The 19,539-nt window shown below is 32.5% G+C and overlaps 1 protein-coding gene across 1 annotated transcript; it reads left to right on the forward strand.

The window, feature by feature from the left end:
• Nucleotides 1-882: 882 nt before the first annotated feature.
• LOC150101558 (cytochrome P450 2J4-like) lies at nucleotides 883-19,492 on the forward strand. Its single transcript, XM_090400679.1, has 8 exons — nucleotides 883-1,119; nucleotides 4,366-4,493; nucleotides 6,643-6,740; nucleotides 7,532-7,833; nucleotides 7,947-8,056; nucleotides 15,828-16,083; nucleotides 16,541-16,728; nucleotides 18,305-19,492. Exons 2-8 carry the CDS (start codon nucleotides 4,382-4,384, stop codon nucleotides 18,508-18,510), a joined length of 1,272 nt encoding a protein of 423 aa, XP_090256805.1. The 5' UTR covers nucleotides 883-1,119; nucleotides 4,366-4,381; the 3' UTR covers nucleotides 18,511-19,492.
• Nucleotides 19,493-19,539: the final 47 nt, after the last annotated feature.

A 19,539-nucleotide genomic window follows, 5' to 3' on the forward strand; every position in this document is an offset into this window, starting at 1 on the left:
AATTATTCAGCAGTGATCTCTCTCTCAAATCTGAACCAGTTCGAGGACTGTTCGGTTAATGCCTGGTATATTGTGTACTTTGATGGAATCTAACACCTTGTGGAATCTATTCCAAACTGCAGATGTGCTTTAAGAGTGAAGCAAGTCCAACACGGTAATAAATAGAAGTTTCTAGTTCACCTGTCCGTACGTGTGTAGTTGCAGGTTCAAAACTCGTTGAGAAAAGGATTTTTGCTCATAGAAATTCTCTTCCCTATATATTGACAAAAACAATTTGAAATATGAAATTATGTTAGAATTTCGATGATTTTCCATTTTTGTTTTGTTGTTTTGCAATAACAAGAAAATTTGTTGGGAATACGATAATAAAATTATATTAATGATTTGAGAGAATTTATGAAATATGTGTCCATCGTCCTGCTGTTTCAATGCAAAATTATGTAAATCAATTTTTTTTTAAATTTTTTTTGCATGACACGTGCTAGAACAGCTTTTATCTACATGGCGTGTGTAGATAAAATAGTGTAGATCATCAATACTTTCCCTTTGCGCTTTATCTTTAGCAATTTGGATATTATTCGAGGTCACCTTGAATCAATAAAACATTATTAAAATACGTTATCCTTTCTGTTATAACAGTGGACTTTCGTAAATAAGGTTACAAAATTAATTAAATGAAATATATAATATTATTCGATCTTTATTTGAAATCTGTGCGGTTCAAATATATTTAGAAAAAGATCAAGGTTATAATTATGTAATCATTATGTTAACCAAATACCCTTGTATCTAATAGACGTCATTGTTTCAGAAGTTATCTTATATATGATAAATAAACTGCATCAAGCAGTTGTAGAAAAATCCTCGTGTTGGAAACACCATGGCTTACGAACCGGAAGGAATCGATCTGAAAAACACAAGCTCATCGATATTAGCTATCACGTGTATAGTGCTTTTTGTGTATTTCATTCTAAATATTTTTAAAGTGAACGCAAAGAAGTATAAAAATATACCACCAGGACCACGTGGTTTGCCAATTGTTGGTTATTTTCCTTTTCTTAGTCGATTTCAACACCGGGATTTTCAAAGCATTGCCAAGAAATATGGAAATGTATTTTCGTAAGTCAAATCTTTTATCAAATACTTAGTTGAAGAAAGAAACATCAAGGACTTAAAAGAAAATGAATTATTTTACCTACCGTGTCATTTTCCTATCAACTTGGATAACATTTTTTCGACATTTTAAGATGTGTTATTTCTTTCTCTTTTACTTATTTTCTGTTCTTTTATAATCTAATTTCTTCTATTTCACAATTTTTATTTCGTTTTTTTATTTAATTTTATAATTGTATGTATATATTGCATAACTAAGGTAAGTAAAACAATTTTTTTTACCCAGAAATAGCAAAATTGGTTTTCTTTACAGAAGTGCCAATTATGGTGCAATAAATTAGTTTCTTCTTAGTTTATTACACAGCTGCTATCTTTTGATTTAATATAACGTGTTATACAGCAGTGAATGTAATAAAGCTAAATAGCTGTGTTTAGACATTAATCCCATTTGGCATGCAGCACACATATTGTAGGTGTGTTTTTTGTGTTTTTGTTTTGTATAAATCAGTTGCTGTCTGTTGATCGATGACATAAAATTTAGTACTTACCAAAAGCTCATAAAAATTATATATTAAATTAAATTAAATTAAATTATCTCAGAAATTTTTATTTATAAGAGAAGAGGTAGGAGATTCTAGCACCAGCTTTTTTACTGATCAACTAACATCCGACTTCTTCCACCCAATTTTTCTCACAAACTTATAAACTTATAAAAGGGAAAGATTTATATTTCTTCAATCGTTTTAATAACTTCATAAATTTATGACAGTATCAATTAAGTAATCGCTTCAACTAAGGATTACAACCAGAATATTTTAGAAAGAAATACGATGAGGAAGTTACGTTTTACTGCGTAGATAAAATCGCACAAGACCAAAATGATTTTAATGGCGTATATAAACAAGATATGGTATTTTTAAGCAAATTGAAAACTTAAAATCATAAGCAATCAAATAAATGAGATATAAAAATTAATTTTATAACTGATTAAATAATATTATAAACAAATAAATCGCTTAGTGCCTTTGATTCCCTAAAGGGAATAGGTGATGTGGTTTAGTAATAACTAACTTTTGGAAACTGGAGATCAGCCAATCTCTATCCTTAACTAGTCACAAATAGCCGGGCAAAGACTGTCAATGATTTTAATTGACATCCAGGGAAGAGAGCACCGTAGCCATCTCCTATTCCCTTATCTTCATGCATTATATTTTTGTCAGAAACAATGTGATTTCTATAGAGGATTCCAAGCAAAAATAATTAAATTCCATGCGAAATGAAATGTAAAGAGATTTAATTAATTGGTTAACATTATATTATTAGTCAAATATGAAAGACCTTACTAATAAAATAATCACTGTTCAGTGTTACGTATTATAAAAATATTAACCTGTTCTGTTCAGAGAGAATAATAAATATTATAAATACAAATAGTGTAAATGATGTTATTAATATTTAACTCAATGTAAGTTATTATTTAATTATAATTAAACTTTGGGAATGAAATTTTTTCGAATTTGTACTGAAAGTCAAAATTTGATATTTCTGTGGTAGTGAGCAATAATCTTAAGAAAGATAATTAAAAAACCATCGACATTAAAAGGCATGGCTTACTTTTAGGAAAAGCTTAGTAACATGGAAATTTAATATATCAAACAATATTTTAAAATATGAGAAAAAGGCACTTATGAGATATCATTCGTCTATGTAACTGCAAATTAAATAATGCACACAAAAAATTAATTTTATATTTAATCAAATACGTGCAGTTAGTATTATTGAATGAACATTGCTAGGAATGATGATATCAATTTCAGTTGAGCGTGCCAGTGGAAGTGCCTATAAAAAAAATAAATAAATAATAAAAAAAAGAAGAAGAAGAAGAACGAAAAGAAAGAGAAGAAGAAGAAATGACATTAAAAAATTTAAAGTGAATTTTGATACATCATTCAAAACACGAACAGTCTTCTAAGGATGACGAATTTCGGATTTGTACAGAGTCGGAAGCTGGACTGGTGAAAAATAGCGTCTCAATAAGAAATGATACTTCCTAGTTTCATTAGAGTTTGGGAAAGTTATACGTGGGATATATTTCTACGCAGAACAAGTAGAGATAAACGTTAGTCCAAGAAGATCTTGTGAAGGAATCAACAATTCGATTAATTGTAGTTTTTCGATCAACTGCGTTTCGATAAATTGTGTTTCCAATTAACTTCTGATCGGTGAATTGGTTTTTCGGAGAACTGCCTTTCGATTAATTGCTTTTTCGATTAACTGATTTGCGATGAATTGTTTATTCCATTATTTTTTTTTTATATAAATTATCTTTCGGTAAATTGTCGTTCGTTAAATTGTCTTTCGATAAATTATTTTCAGTGAACTCTACGGATACCATCATCATCATCAAAACTGTTGATAGCATTATTGGTCAATGTAAGAGATCCTCGGTTGGAAAGCTCGAAAATAATCGTATATGATCGCACACATACACAGCAAACATGGCCGGAGAGAAAGCAAGCTAACTACCCAATTACAGAAGATGTAAATTAGACCAAAAGATGACAATTTACTAATCTGAGCAGGTGTCGACACAACACGATTAGACCCTGGAAATGGAAAGAATAATAGCCAAGATAAAGTGGTGCAAATTCATAACTGATGGGCTTCGGATGGTCTTTGTATTATTCCTGTATATCGCAATGTTCTGCTGATGAGTTTGCATGTTTTGCTAGATAAAAAAAAAATCAACTTTCTCTGTATAAAACCAATTGAAAAGGTTTACTATCGATCGCCATTAATTTTGGCACCGAGGTGAAGGCGATTGGTGGGTACAATCATAGCAAACTTTGTGCATTTTTTGTGATAGATGGATGGATGTTTGTTAACGTGAGTTGAGATTAGTTCCATCAATAATCTGAAAGCATGGCAGTATTTATCCATTAAAAAAAGTTATCATCCTTAAAGCAATATATAATTTACACTCTTTCGGACTGTCATAATTAGAAGCTCAGACTGTGAATAGTTTTCCATTCAAAAATATTATTCATGTATTACCTTTGCTTATGTAACATTTTAAATCTGCAAAACTGTCAGTCTATAGAACACATACAATTCACAAAAATATTACGTATTTCAGCTTCAAGGCAATTTATTTATATTATTGTTCTGTATTAAAGTTAAATGAAAGTATTTACTAAATACTACAGACGATATTATTCATAAGTTTTATTTTTTCGCTATGAACGGTTTCAGGATTTATCTCGGACAAATGCATACAGTTGTCATTGGTGATTGTAAAGTGGCCAAAGAAGCGTTAAACTGCACTGAACTGCTTGCCAGGCCACCAAACCAAACTTTTAATTTGATACCCGGAAAATTAGGTAAGTAAAACCATTAAAAATGGCTCCAACTACGCTAGCTGTTTGTTCGTCTATATAAATGTCATAAATTACTAGCTAACGTTTATTAATACGTTTTAGTTAGTAATTTGTATGCATATCATATATATAATTTATTTATTATGTAAATAAATATTATGTAAATAAATCTAATGTAAAGAAGTATTTTGTTGGTACGTGTGTGACGTTTCTATGCCTGTGTTGTGCTCTTAGTAGAGTTTTGCTTGTAGAATGCTCCAAATGGGAACGTGCAGTGGCTTCTAGGAATGGAATTGCTCAGAATCATGAGGACGTGACTACTGCCTGTTGTTGGTGCATTTGACGCGAGAATGAATGATGCTTCTTCAGATTCCTCTGAATAAGCATTCATTCCTAGAGGAGCTGAACTAAGGCGCGATGATGTTCTTGGCATTGGTGTCTGTCTATTGTAGTGTCCAGAATGCACTTGAAACAATTTGTCAGTCTGAGGTGGCCCTCATCACCATTGCAGACATGACTTTGTTTGAACTCCAGTGCCTGCACTGTAAATCTTTCATCCTGTTGTTTGTATACATTAACTACTTGTATCTTCTTCCCACTCGTAGTCTTCATGAGTGCACTAATTATATAAAGCCTGTGCTTCCACTGGCTGAAGGTCCTTCAAATTGAATGATTAGACCACTGATGTCGACTTTGTAGTTGTATGATGTGAGCCGTTTTTTATGCTCTGAGCCTCGAACTTTCATAAGGAAGCTCTGATGCTGCTTAGCTCTTAGAAAAACCTGTGAGAAAGACTTGTGTTGTCAGTTTCTTCTTCATCCTATGCGGGCTATTGAGATCCCTGTCTACAGAATGTCTGGAGACAGGTATTCCCTATAGTAACTGCGGTTGTTCGTCTTTAGCTGTTTTTCCGAATTATATCCTTGCTCCCCCTCTTCGTTTTTTTCATGTGATTTTGCTAATTTATCTATTTCCTATTTCCTTTTCTCTAAGATTGTATTTAAGCGATTTACACAAATGATTTCCAAAAGCAGTTTCGTTAGCGGAATTGACTTTTGATTCTCACTATTTGGGTGAACGTTTTGTACGTGAGCTGTTTGCCCTTTCCTGATAGTGTGGCATCTTCATTTGGATTTGATGTCTCGTGTTTCTGTTTTCCTAATCCATTAAGATTGTAGTATCGTTAGCTGGTTTCTCATTCTTCAGTATCGGCATGATTTCTTTCCATGGCCTTCTAAGTGGCACTGAGCAGTAATGTGAAAGTGGAAGGTACTCCGTCTATTTCCGTATTTATTATTTTTGGTATGGCGATTATTGTTTTGTTACCGAAATAACCTAAAGCCGGTCTTCTAAAACTCTTGATGTAAACTAACTCAGGCTTCGTGACCGAGTCCTTCAGCGTTCGGATTTTGCCTGTCTCTGCGCCGTGTTTTGACACTAATCTGGGAAGCATTTGGTGACTTATTTCCGGTGGAACATTGGACAGTGTTACTTTCCTGGACGCACGAAGTTCAGTGAGATGTTCACATGGCATACACCGATGTTTACTCCTTTTCCAATTAATGTCTCGTACAACAATGCATTATTGAAATAGAAGGAGAGATCAAATATCAATAGATCAGATACAAGACAAACGACAAATCAAATCAGTAAAATATGGAAAACAATAAAACAAAGTATCCAATTAACTAAAATGACTGTTATCAATACAATGCTGTATGCAGATAATCAGATTATATTACAATACAACGAAGATGACCTTCAAAAATCAGTTTATTTTTCATCAGGCTATAACTGAATTTATTTATTTGTTTTCTTTTTTTTATACATACTATATACAATTTGTATATAGCATGTATAAAAGTATGTATATGCATATTTTTGTATAAATATATATAGTAAGAGGTCAGCGCAGATTTTCAGTACTCGGTGATGAGATAAATAAACGAGATGTGTAAGCTGCTGAAACCAATACGATTCCAACATTGTTTCTTTGATTTTTATGATGAGACCAATCAATACATTCTAGAATAAAGAGAACTTGTATGTACCCAGAAATTTCACTAGTAGTGTGTGGAATAGGGTGTAGTGTCGTGCGTGTATATTCCGTATAAATAAATTCTTTCGTGTATAATTCTTTATGTTTATTCAGGTCTTGTTTCATATAATGGGAGCTTATGGAGAGAACTGAAACGGGTATTCAGTTATAGCCTGAAGAATGGAACTTTCATGGATGAAGATGAGACACAGGTGAGATTTTTTGTCTTCACGTTTTATTAAAAAATCATATAAATATTTCAAGCCACTTGAAATATTTATTATAATCAATCAGATGGTGAATCTGGTTAAAATTAACGGAGATAAATTTAAAAGATATTTTTCAGGTTAGTTTAATATCACAACTATTTATGGGTGATCTTGAAAAGGCCGATTTAATTCTTCAGTAGGCTACTAGGACGATCTTTACAAGCCACATAAACTCTTTAAATTATTTATGAGAAATCTAAGAGTTAGGATTTGAAACTTTATATAATACATACAATTAAAGTAATTAACTGTGGTGGCTTTTCGTTCTTCTATCTTTTGCTATGAAATGGACTCAATTCAGTTATAATACCAAAACTATCACATCCTTTAGAGTAGAATACTGCTGTTCTAGCGCATGAGACAAAACCACCACTTATACTATTTACGCATTAATATCACGATAAATGAAAATATGTCTGAAAACCAGTAATTGCTTTAAAAGCTCTCCTTTTAAAGAATTTAAGCAGCAGTTATCTGATGTTCGGTATTAGGTTGCCTTTGAAAACAACAATAGTTACACTTTATATTATTATCTGTGATGAGATTAGGATTAGTTTGAGTAGTAATTCCAACCAGATCACGCATACATTTCTCCACAAAGCAGTCCGAATTGCCCATGCTGTATTATATTGTTCAATATAATGACAATGTTATTAGTTTAATGATAATAATGTTAACGTTATTCAGTATAATATCTCTGTTTTCAAGATTGTTAAAATCAAAATATTTTATAGGAAGAAATATCACTGTTTCTGAAGAAAATTGCTGAAACTAAAGGAAATCCCTTTGCGTTCCAAAAGTATCTGTCTAAAAGTATTAATAACATCATCTGGCATGCTACTTGCGGAGAAAGATTTAGTTACTGGGATCCTAAAAGAACAGTTCTCGATGACGGAGTTGCTGCAATGAGCAGAATGACCTACCAAGGAGCAGTGTATGTGTTTATACCAATCTTACTCAAGTTGTCGAAACTTCTCAATTTTGGGACATTTGCGAAATTTACTCCTCCAGTTGCACAACTCAATAAAAAGATTAAGTAAGTGGGTGGACTATCTTTAGAGGTATTCGAATATAAACGTTTTTCAATAATAATATACATATCTGTATCTAATAGATTTTAAAAGTACATAACGAATTACTTTCTTTAAGAGAAAAGGTTGAAGACTTCAAGAACACTTCACTTTTAGGAACAGGAAAATTCATCGAAGAAATGTTGTCAGAAATGCCAAAGAGAAACTTCGCTAATAAAAATATGCACGGTAAGGCTTTGCTCTTAGACTTCATTAATTATAATGAAAATATATTGAAGAAAAAAGAATAGAAACCCAAGTACTTTGCTGTAACTTTTGCAATAAGTAAACCAATCAAAAGATTATAATTAATGATGATACATTATCAATAAAGTGACTAAATGACATGCAATAGATATTCGCTGATTTCACTATAACGCACCTGGATCAGTTTTTTCCTTACTGGTTTGCATTTCTCTTCCGTATCGCTACCATTTTCTAAACTAGAAAAGGTTAGGAATTATACAGAGAACTTTTACTTAACGTGGGAACATTTATACACACATTGGACTGTATTACGTCATATGTATGTGTGTATATGTACAGCATTTACGTGGGGAGGAACATCTAGAAGAACTAGGTTTACAAATTTTCTGCAGTCGATTTTAAAAGGGGAAAAATTTGCTTGAAGGATACAAGGAGGTGGTCACTTGATGTCTTTTCTGTTTTGGGTTATAAGTTGTAAGTGATTGCCTTCACAGTAATGAAGAGATGTGGAACGACTGTCTTTTCAGATGTATAAGAGTGAGGAGGAGTTATTCTTATTAGTGCAGACCTCTGCGGATTAGAGATGGAGTTTCCAGAATTATTATATGAAAGTAGTAGTGGGGTCACTCTGAACAAGATCAAGATCAAGATAAGATAAGGATTCGTGACGTGATTGGCTGATAAGATCATTGATGTCATTGGTGATCTGCTGTATGATATGATGAGTGTGGAATGTTTGGAATTTTTCTGGGGAACATGTGTCATTCACGTGACGTCATGTATTTTTGTTCATGTATGAACTTCTGGGTGATGGTTAGATATAAGATAGAGTATGAAATGTTTGGAATTTCGCTGGGGGACACCTGTCAGTGACTTTAAAATGAGGTTTTTGTTCGAAATTGGCATTCTTGGTAATGATTAGAGATTGTAATTCTGGGGGATATTTGGTCAAGTGTTGGGGTCTTTGGTTCGATTGTGAAAGTGTTGGAAAATATTTGTCTATGGGTGGCAGTACGAACTTTCCAATATAAGTGTGTGGTATTTCGTTCCTCTTATTGACTATGGGAATTTTCAGTTTAGAGTCAAGAGATGGTATCAGCAATTACACATTTTCTAAATAATTAACTACAGGCTATCATTGGTGTCCCCAACCTGGTGTCCCCCCCTCAAACACACACACACACACACACACACACACACACACACACACTTTTTTTTTCTTTCATGTTCACATTTTCTAAAATAATTAACTACTGGAATCTCAGTTTTTACTGCTTCTAGGTCATGTTTAAGATCTTAAAAACTTCATTATTTTTCTAATTAAATGTTACCTTTATTAGACATTTTAAGCAGAATAAATATTCTTAAATATGAAGAATGCATCAGCGACACCTAACTTTGTTCATTTAAGTTTACAAATGCACATTTATTTGACTGAAATATCATTTATAATTATATTCACAATGAAAATTAGAACCTGTAATTATATAGAAATATTTCACAAGATTTGTCTTTTGCAATTTTCCTGAAGAAAGAAAAATTCCAAAGGATTTTGGGTTCGCTCATTTTTTTTTCTACTTTACAGGATACACAAAACAGCACAACACACATGGCCTGAAAGAACGAATTGCAGTAAATAACCTGAAAACGCAGTTGACTCTTGTTCCTTATAGGTTTCTGTCTGTTTCCTTAATATCATTCGCACTGTGGCTCATGGCTATGTTTTTTCCCACGGTTGTGGTTGTTCTCTACTTAGTGACATCTTTCTGAACTTAAAGTCACCGCTATCCTCTTCTGTTAATTTTCACAATGTATTGCGACATATTGCACTAAGACTTGGTAATTAGCAATTGTAATTTTTTTTTTCTTTCATGTTCACATTTTCTAAAATAATTAACTATTTCTTTTGGTTTTTCTATTCTAATCTGTTGGACATATCTAATATAGTAACAAAATTGTCCCTATTTAATTCATTTTGTACTTTATCCATTAAAAAAACACAATTACATTATTTGCTAGGTTCTTTATAGGTTTCTCTCCAAAGTGACATCATTGAATTTAAGCGGAAATGCGACGTTTTTGTCATGAATATGTTTGACTTCCTGTCAGCAGAATTATGGGTGATGGGTAGAGTATGGATTTCTGACAAGTGAGATGAGTTTTTTTTGTTGTTGTTGTTCGCTTGTGGCATTATGGTTTTTTTTTTTCATTCCCATCATTACTTTCACAGTAGTGATATACGTATATATATTTTTCACTCATTTATTATGTTAGGTATTTTTTCTAACACAAATTAATAATTATTAATTCTTATTTCAACTGAATATTAGGTTTGGTACTATAATTTTCAACTTAATTCCTCTGTTACAATTTCCAGATTATACTTTAGACGCCCGTATTTTTCTTTTGCTTTAGTAAGTGTTGACTGAAAGGAAATGAGACAATTGGAAGTAAAGTCACCGATATTCTATTCTGTTCGTTTTCACGCTGTAGTTTGACAGTTGCTCTAAGACTTGCACTGATAATTTTTTTTTTACATTTACATTTTCTTGTATTATGATGTATTATGACCTGTGTTAATGATTCTGTTTAAAGATTTCTTTGTCACCGATTTTTACACATATGGTCTCGTATAGATTTAATTTTCTAGATCTTGTTCATTAGTTTTTCCTAAAGAAATGTTAACTTTTTTTTACAATAATTAAACAGAATTGCATTAAAGTATAAAGTTATGGTTTTATATATCAACTTCTAAAAAGTGAGTAAAAATTTCACTGTGGAAAACACATCAACAACACAAAACTTTTGTTCATTTAAGTTTACAAATGCATATTTTATTTTACTGAAATATTATTTATAAGTATATTCACAGAGAAAAATTCTAACGTGTAACCTAAATCACAAAACATATATTTCACAAAATTCAGTTACACTCTTAACATTTTCTTATGAGTTCAATAAAGAAAATGTTCATTACTCACTGTTTCTTGATTGCATTACATCAATATGCAAAAGAGTCTTAAGATCGGACTTAATAGGAAACACAGCTCCATACATCTGATATCAATAGAATACCCTGAAGACGAGGTACCATATTTAAACATCCTAGAGTACTGTGTGACTATAATTTTTTGTACTCATTGTCTGCAAACTCGCACAATTCCATTTCTTGTTCGTACTTTGTACGAACATTAGGTTAACCTGTGTTTTCATTACCCCAAAATTTGTATTTGTGTTATCTGCAGGGTAATCTTTTTTTTTCTATACCAAACGTTTCAAGAGTTTAAGGCATGTTTTTGGGTTAAATTATCTGCTGTCTCACTGTAAAATCACTGAATTCTTAAAGTCGTACTTTAATTCCAAACTGATGAACAAATACACCAGTCTGTTGGAGACATCTACAGCTATAGCAATAAAATTGTCACTATTTAATTCATTTTATACTTTACTCATTTCAAAAGACACAATACATTATTAGTTGTCACTTCTGTCTTTTTTTGTTCTCCCAATATAATAATATGGGTTGTCAAGTTTTGAAAAAAAAAGTTTAGATTGACAGTCGCATGTTTTTAAACTTGTATCATGTACAAATGTATGAAAAGAAAAGAAAAATGTATCTTTGTCTTTATTTTCGAAAGCAGCATAAACGTTTTCTGCCTTTCTTCTTGTTGCATTGTACGAACATTAATTTATCCTGTCTTCTCACTCCCCAAAATTTGTATTTGTGTTATCTGCACAGTAAATATCTTTTTATTTTCTGCACCAAACGTTTTAAGAGTTTTAGTAACATGATGGGTTAAAATAACTACTGTCTCTCTCTCTCTGTAAAACATCCAATTCTAACAGTCGTACTTAAAGTATGACTGTTATGTTCTAGTCTGGTGTAGGTATCTACAGATATAGTAACAAAATTGTCACTTTTCAGTTCATTTGTATTTTATTCACAAAACCCACAATTACGTTATTTGCTATGGCCTCTGTTTTTAATTGCCCCAGACTAGAATAGTATGGGTGTTAAAGTTGTGAAATAAGTTTGGACTCGCAGTCACTTGATTTTAAACTTTTGCAAACTGCATCGAGAGTTTCTAATATTACTTGCTCTTACAGCCTTTTGATGTTTTGAAGTGTCTAGTTCTGTCACTCATATGTCAAAAATTGTTGGGTTGGGGGAAAAAAAGTTCATAGGAAATACGACATTGGGAAGGGGGGGAAATAGCATTAGATGGTGGAGGGTGACAGATTAGTCGAGAGGGGGGGGTGATGGCAGTCTTCCCTAGAATGACCCCCTCCTCCCTCTCTCCTTCACCCCCCTCCTTCAGAACATAGCTGCTCATTCAAGGGAGATGTGTCACCTCTCCTTTTGCAGATATCTATTAGTGATGTCACTTATCTCATACTGATACTGATAACTTCCGAGCCAAAAACAAAAAAAATCACTACTGTGAAATTAATGCTAGGAACGGGAAAAGAAAAAAAAACCATAATACCGCATGTGAACAAAACAAAATTCATCTCACTTGTCAGAAGTCCATACTCTACCCATCATCCATAATTCTACTGACAGGAAATGAAACATATTCACGAGAAAAAATCGTCGCATTTCCACTTAAATTCAATGATGTCACTTTGGAGAGAAACCTATAAAGAACCTAGCAAATAATGTAATTGTGATTTTTTAATGGATAAAGTACAGAATTAAATAGGGACAATTTTGTTACTATATTAGATGTGGCCAACAGATTAGAATAGAAAAACCAAAAGAAATAGTTAATTATTTTAGAAAATGTGAACATGAAAGGAAAAAGAATTACGATTGCAAATTACCAAGTCTTAGTGCAATATGTCGCAATACATTGTGAAAATTAACAGAAGAGGATAGCGGTGACGTTACTTCCCATGATGTCACTAAATAGAGAACATCCACAACTGTGGGAAAAAACATAGCCACGAGCCACACTGCGAATGATATTAAGGAAATGGACAGAAACCTATAAGGAACAAGAGTCAACTGCATTTTCAGGTTATTTACTGCAATTCGTTCTTTTAGGTCGTGTGTGTGTATGTGTGTTGTGCTGTTCTTTCTTCAGGAAAATAGCCAGACAGACAAATCTAGTGAAATATTTCTAGTAATTATATGTTTTAATTTTTCATTGTGAATATACTTGTAAATAATATTTCGGTCATATAAATGTGTATTTGTAAACTTAAATGAACAAATTTAGGTGTCATTGATGCGTTCTCCATATTTAAGAATATTTATTCTGCTTAGAATTTCTAATAAAGGAAACATTTAATTGGAAATATAATGAAGCTTTTAAGATTCTCAAACATGACATAGAAGCAGTAAAAACTGAGATTAGTTCATTATTTTGAAAATGTGAACATGAAAGAAAAAAATTGGGTGCGTGTTTAAGGGGCAAACTAATGATAGCCTGTAATTAATTATTTAGAAAATGTCTAATTACTAATGCCATCTCTTGACTCTAAACTGAAAATTCCCATATTCAATAACTGAAACGAAATACCACACACTTATATTGGAAAATTCGTACTGCCACCCATAGACAAATATTTTCCAACACTTTCACAATCGAACCAAAGACCCCAACACTTGACCAAATATCCCCCAGAATTACAATCTCTAATCATTACTAAGAATTCCACATTCGAACAAAAATCTCATTTCCCGTCACTGACATGTGTCCCCTAGCGAAAAAATTCCAAGCATTCCCTATTCTATCTTATCTCTAACCTTTCATATGTTCCACGCAAACTCTTTTCCACGGAACACCAGTGTTCCGCGAGTAGTTCTCCTGGAATTTGTCATTTTAGTTTTCTAAGCATTTTTCATGAATAAATATTTTATAGTGGAAATATTCTGAGGAGAATAACATTCATGAATATGTCGAAAAGCTTAGACCGAGGTCACCTAATAACATCTTTGTGGCAAATGTTAGAGACCAAGCCGTCTATTTTTAAACATTGAAGCATTCCTGAATTATCGTTAATTTTCAGAGATCGAAACCTTTCAACATTTGGGAAAGGGAATACCACTGTTTAGGACCGGTCATAAAAATTGCCTGCAAGCAGATTATAACAGTGGGTGGTGTATCCTCTGTTCTCAAAGCTGATGAAAATGACATCTGTGTAGCAAATGTCGGTGACCAAGTGGCATATTTTTAAACATGGAAATATTCATGAATTATCGTTAATTTTCACACATCGAAACCTTTCAGCAATCAGGAAAGAGAATACCTCTGTTTATGACTATCCTAAAAATTGTCTGCAAGCCGATTACAACAATGAAGAAGGGGACGTATCTGCTGTTATCAAAACAGATAGAAATAACATCTATGTTGCAAATGTTAGTGGCCAATCAGCAAGGAAGTATAAAGAAAATTTTTCCCCTAAAATTAAAGATCAAGGTAGTCTGTATCCGGTTCACAAATCTAGTAATACTGAATATTTTCTTCACAAGTTCGTATTGTAGGGTGAAAGTTTTGAAACCATAGTGCCGTAATTTTTTAAAAGTAATAGGCCTGCAGACTTAAAATTTAATATGAATAAGAGACAAGGGACTTTGTTTATTTTTGGTATTAAGAAATCTCTTATTGAAGCTGTTTGTGATGTAACAGATAGTGAGTCATCCAAATTAATTTAATGATGTTTATGTTTAATTGATGTTTAATTAATTATTAATTAATTATAAAAAATCATCTAAATTAACAATTAATTATTAATTAATACTTTACAAAATAACCAAGGTGTTCCATAAAAATTTCAGGATTTGTGCAGTGTTCCATCGTAGGAAAACTTTGGGAAACACTGCCCTATCTTATCTCTAACCATCACCCACAATTCCATATGCCAACAAAAACACATAACGTGACGTCAATGACACATGGGTCCCCAAGCGAAATTACAAGGATTCCATACTCTATCTTATCTCTAACCATCACTCACAATTCCATAAGCAAACTATTATGCAGAAAGCCATACGTGAAAAAAACGTGACGTCAATAACGTCCCCCAGCGAATTCTGAACATTCCATACGCTATCTTATCTCTAACCATAACCCACAATTCCATACGTGAACTAAAACACACGACGTGACGTCAATTACCCTTTTTCCCCCGGGAAATTCCAAACATTCCACCCTCGTGACGTCACACAGCGAATCACACAATGACGTCAATGATCTTATCAGCCAATCACGTCACGAATCCTTATCTTATCTTGATCAGAGTGACCCCACTACTACTACTTATATGTCAGTTCAGGTAGATTTGCACTGTTGGGTTGCGCTGATGTAATTTTTCGTAAGTTAGAATGAAAATTTGTGAAGTATAATAGGACCATACAATTAATAATGAGTACAAGGAATTTCGATTTACTGATATCCTACTGTTGTTTGTCAAATTCCTACTTGTAGACGACATGATTTCAAATAATAGCCACTAGAAAGGATAATTTCTGAACGGCCGTCTGTTAATTTTCTTTCCATATTTCAATTTTTTTTAATATTCGGGAGAAAGTGCCATACTAAACTTGGGAACAGATCACCCGGTGCGAGTTACACCTAACTCTTAAAATATACTAAATGCGTTTAATTTATTTTATTCGTTAACATTAGAAATAATGTTATCGAATGTTACACAAAACAATTTTTAAAAGTTATTTATCTTGACTGAAATACTTTCCGTTAATGTTTCTTTTACTATGAAAGGTAAGAAGTGATTCTGTTGTTTTCAGATTTTATTGTGGAATCCAACATCAGAGCTATTTTGTTAGGAGGAACTGACACCACAAGCACATCGATTGCTTGGGCTATTCTGCTGCTCTCTGCATACCCAGATATTCAGAAACGAATAAGGGAAGAAATACTAACTACAGTGGGCATGAATAGGAAAGTGACTTATTCAGACCGAAAATACTTGCTTTACACGCACGCATTCCTTATGGAGGCTCAGAGATTCACAACGATAATACCAACGGGTGGTTTTAGATAGTAAGTATATACTTTATATTTAAAATTAAATAATTAAATTATATGAAATTCAACAGATTTATATATTTGGGATTCATGCTGCTCTAAACTACATATATCACATCGATCTCATCGACATGGAAGTATTGACTATAATCTGGAAAAATATATAATTCAGAATCAATCTGCTCTCGAGGTTGCTTGATTCGAAACATCTCAATTTTACATCACTAACAAAGGAATATGATTCAGGTTTGGAAGATTCAGGTCACTGAACGAAATCCTACTAGAACATGTTACATACACACACAATGGAATTCCAGTTTTAAAAAAAAATCGCCGTACATCAATTATATACCGAAATCACAAAATATTGTTAATTTCTTAAAGCATTTGAATTCGATCTCCAAATCACTCTAGTATTTCATAATCGTAATTTTATAGTAAACTTGAAATTTTCTTTCTCAATTACTTTTAGTGCAGCAGCTGACGCTACTGTTGGTGGATATGACATTCCGAAAAACTCAACTGTAATACTGAATTTATGGCAAATACACAACGATCCCGAATACTGGGACAGGCCTAATGAATTCCTACCAGAAAGATTCCTCACTGATGATGGAGAAAAACTAGTAATTCCTCCATATTACATGCCATTCACCACAGGTAAGATACGACAGTCTTTAGTTAGAAAGTTAAGAATGATTATAAAAAGATAATGTTGAGATAAAGATATTGATACATGCAAAATTACTATTCGCAGAAAATGTGAGGGTGACAATTCAGTCCTGAAAAGCAGCGACAACAGAAACGAAACCTAAATACCAAGATCTTTTCCACCTAGACAATTCGATGGAAAACATCTTAGCATTTGGCCATGAATTTGGACCGCCACAAGATAATCTAATGCTTGCGACATTCTGATTGCTTTATTTCATGGTTTATAATTTGAAGAAAAATATGTAGAGAAAACCTAAATGGTGGAGTGGGCAAAGTCCGATTTTAACAATACTGAACATCATTTTAAAGATAAAACTGAAACCTTGTGTATGCCTACCATGTGTGCGATAGTGGTGCAGAACTCGTGGTCGTATTGAAAGGGAAGAATAGCCCAAAATATCCGATTCATAATATTAAATCTAGTGGACAGAATTATTAGAAGTACAGAAAGGGCAATAAGGTCCAAAAGAGGTTGAATATACTACTGAGGTGTGTGCAATTTCCTCTAATGTCAATCAAGATTGCAAAATGGGGTATTTTAATTATCATTACTTGCTTATTCCTGTTCTCTCCTTTGGGAGCATAAAGCCTCGACCACTGATCTCGATTTGACTATTTTTTGCCTCGCTGTTAATCTGCGTCTGGTTCTTTAAATTCTTTCAAGCTCTTTATAATCCTCTCCGCTGGCTTATCTTTGGTCTTTCTCTCTTCCTGGTTTGTGATTTTCAGATTTTCGTAAGATATGTCCAGTCCATCTCAATAATTCTTTATTGGATATCTTTCCGGTCATTTCATGTGTACAATTCTTCTTAAACATTTCCAAAGACTTGCAATGAGTCGCACACTTGTGACCCTGCGATTCAATGCTTAATTTTCGCCTTCAGCGGTGTACTCTGTTATTCAGCATTAGCCCGAATATTGAAAGACGGTGATAGGCGAAATATGAAATTTAGTAGGAGAAATTATGTTTAATATCTGTTTAAACACACACACATATGATGCTACAATAACATCATAGTAGGTGGAGAGTTCGTGTTAAACAAGGATCCAGCTATGTTAAAGATACCAAGAAATTTTATAACCTTGGTTTTAATCCTTTTTCCCAAGTAAGCAAACAGACAAATAAGTCAAGTTTATTCCTGAACGTGGTTCAAGACTTATGGTGGTGGTGCAACACCAAGGCAACTTGATGTTGCACCACCACCATAAGAAGTTCATTAGTTCCATTCTTAAACAAATATAACGTATATATATATATATATATATATATATATATATATATATATATATATATATATATGACAAAATGATTTAAATGAAAATTATATTCGAGTAACTTTTGTTCCCTTTTTTTTGCAATAACTGAACTTTTTTTTATTGGTAAAGCGATGTAAAATTATAATAAATCACTAATTCTGTCATTTCTCGTACGTTATATGAATTTCTTATAAATGATTATAAAAAATAAATGTGCTGATTTTAATGCTGTTCATTATATTTCCTGAAATGGAAACCATTTCAGGAAAACGGAAATGCCCTGGAGAACTTCTAGCCAAGATAGTCATATTCTGTTTCATCACCTCCCTGCTTCAGAAATACGAAATAAGAATGTCAGACGAGGACATCCCATACCACAACCGGACTTCAGGGCTACGTGATGAAGGCGAAATCGATCTCAGTTACAAGCCAAAGGAATTCGAAGTGTGTTTTGTTCCCATAAATGGATAAACTGTAGACAGGATGGGGAAATAACTAAAGATGTTTCCCAGAATTTAAAAACAAAACTTTAAAATATCGCAGAATTTTAATTTTCAGCTCGGAGGAAATTCTTGTCGGAATTCTGATATTGTACATCAATAATGTATGTATACCTGATGTAAAAATTCACAGTAACACGTGTTTTGAAGAAAAAACATAAAAGGTGAAGCAATAAATTTACTATTACATAAAACAGATACATCTTCCGAGTTCTACTTTTTCTTTTAAGATTACATTTATCGTATTTTTTTTTTCAAAATATTTCCTTTTATTCTGACAAAATGATTTCATGTGCGAAATTACATTGGAACAACCATTTATTCCCATTTTCGCAATAACTGAACTTTTTTTTATTAACAAAGCGATTCAAATTTATAATTAGTCACTCCTTCTGTCATTTTCAGGCAAAATTAAGTAAATTCAAATTATGTGTAGCCTTCTTTTGACTTTATTATTATAATGTGTCATTTCTATGGAAATGTGGAATAAACATTTTTACACCCGTAATTAAGGTAATACTAGAGGATGAAGATAATGACTCTGTATATATGAAAATTAAAACCTTCCATTAAATTTTAAAAATACGAATTGCATAAAATGTAGCATATATAACAACTCGGTTGGATACTATGGATACCATACACTATACGTGACATCTGAAATTACAAGATCTGTAAGTCAGGATCGGGATCTTTATGCAAGGTCTGTCAACAGACAGACAGATGTGGGGCTGGCTGTAAATAATTCCTTTCCAAATCAAAATACACTATTTGAACAAAAAGATATCAATGTCTTATTCTATCTTATCTTTCTTTTCACTTGAATAACTTTTTAATATATTTCTGTACGTAGGTGTTAATTCCATCTCTTTAATTTATTTGAATAGTTCTTCTTTTATAGTTTCATATACTTTAGATCGCAATAGTATTCATTGTTTTAATTTTTTTTTATTTCCATGCGTATTATGTATATTTTATAAATCGAAGGTGTTCATTGAAA

The sequence above is a fragment of the Typopeltis vanoorti genome, chromosome 11 (genome assembly GCF_054136105.1).
Source record: "Typopeltis vanoorti isolate ZY-2024b chromosome 11, IOZ_Tvanoo_1.0, whole genome shotgun sequence".
NCBI lineage: Eukaryota > Metazoa > Arthropoda > Arachnida > Uropygi > Thelyphonidae > Typopeltis > Typopeltis vanoorti.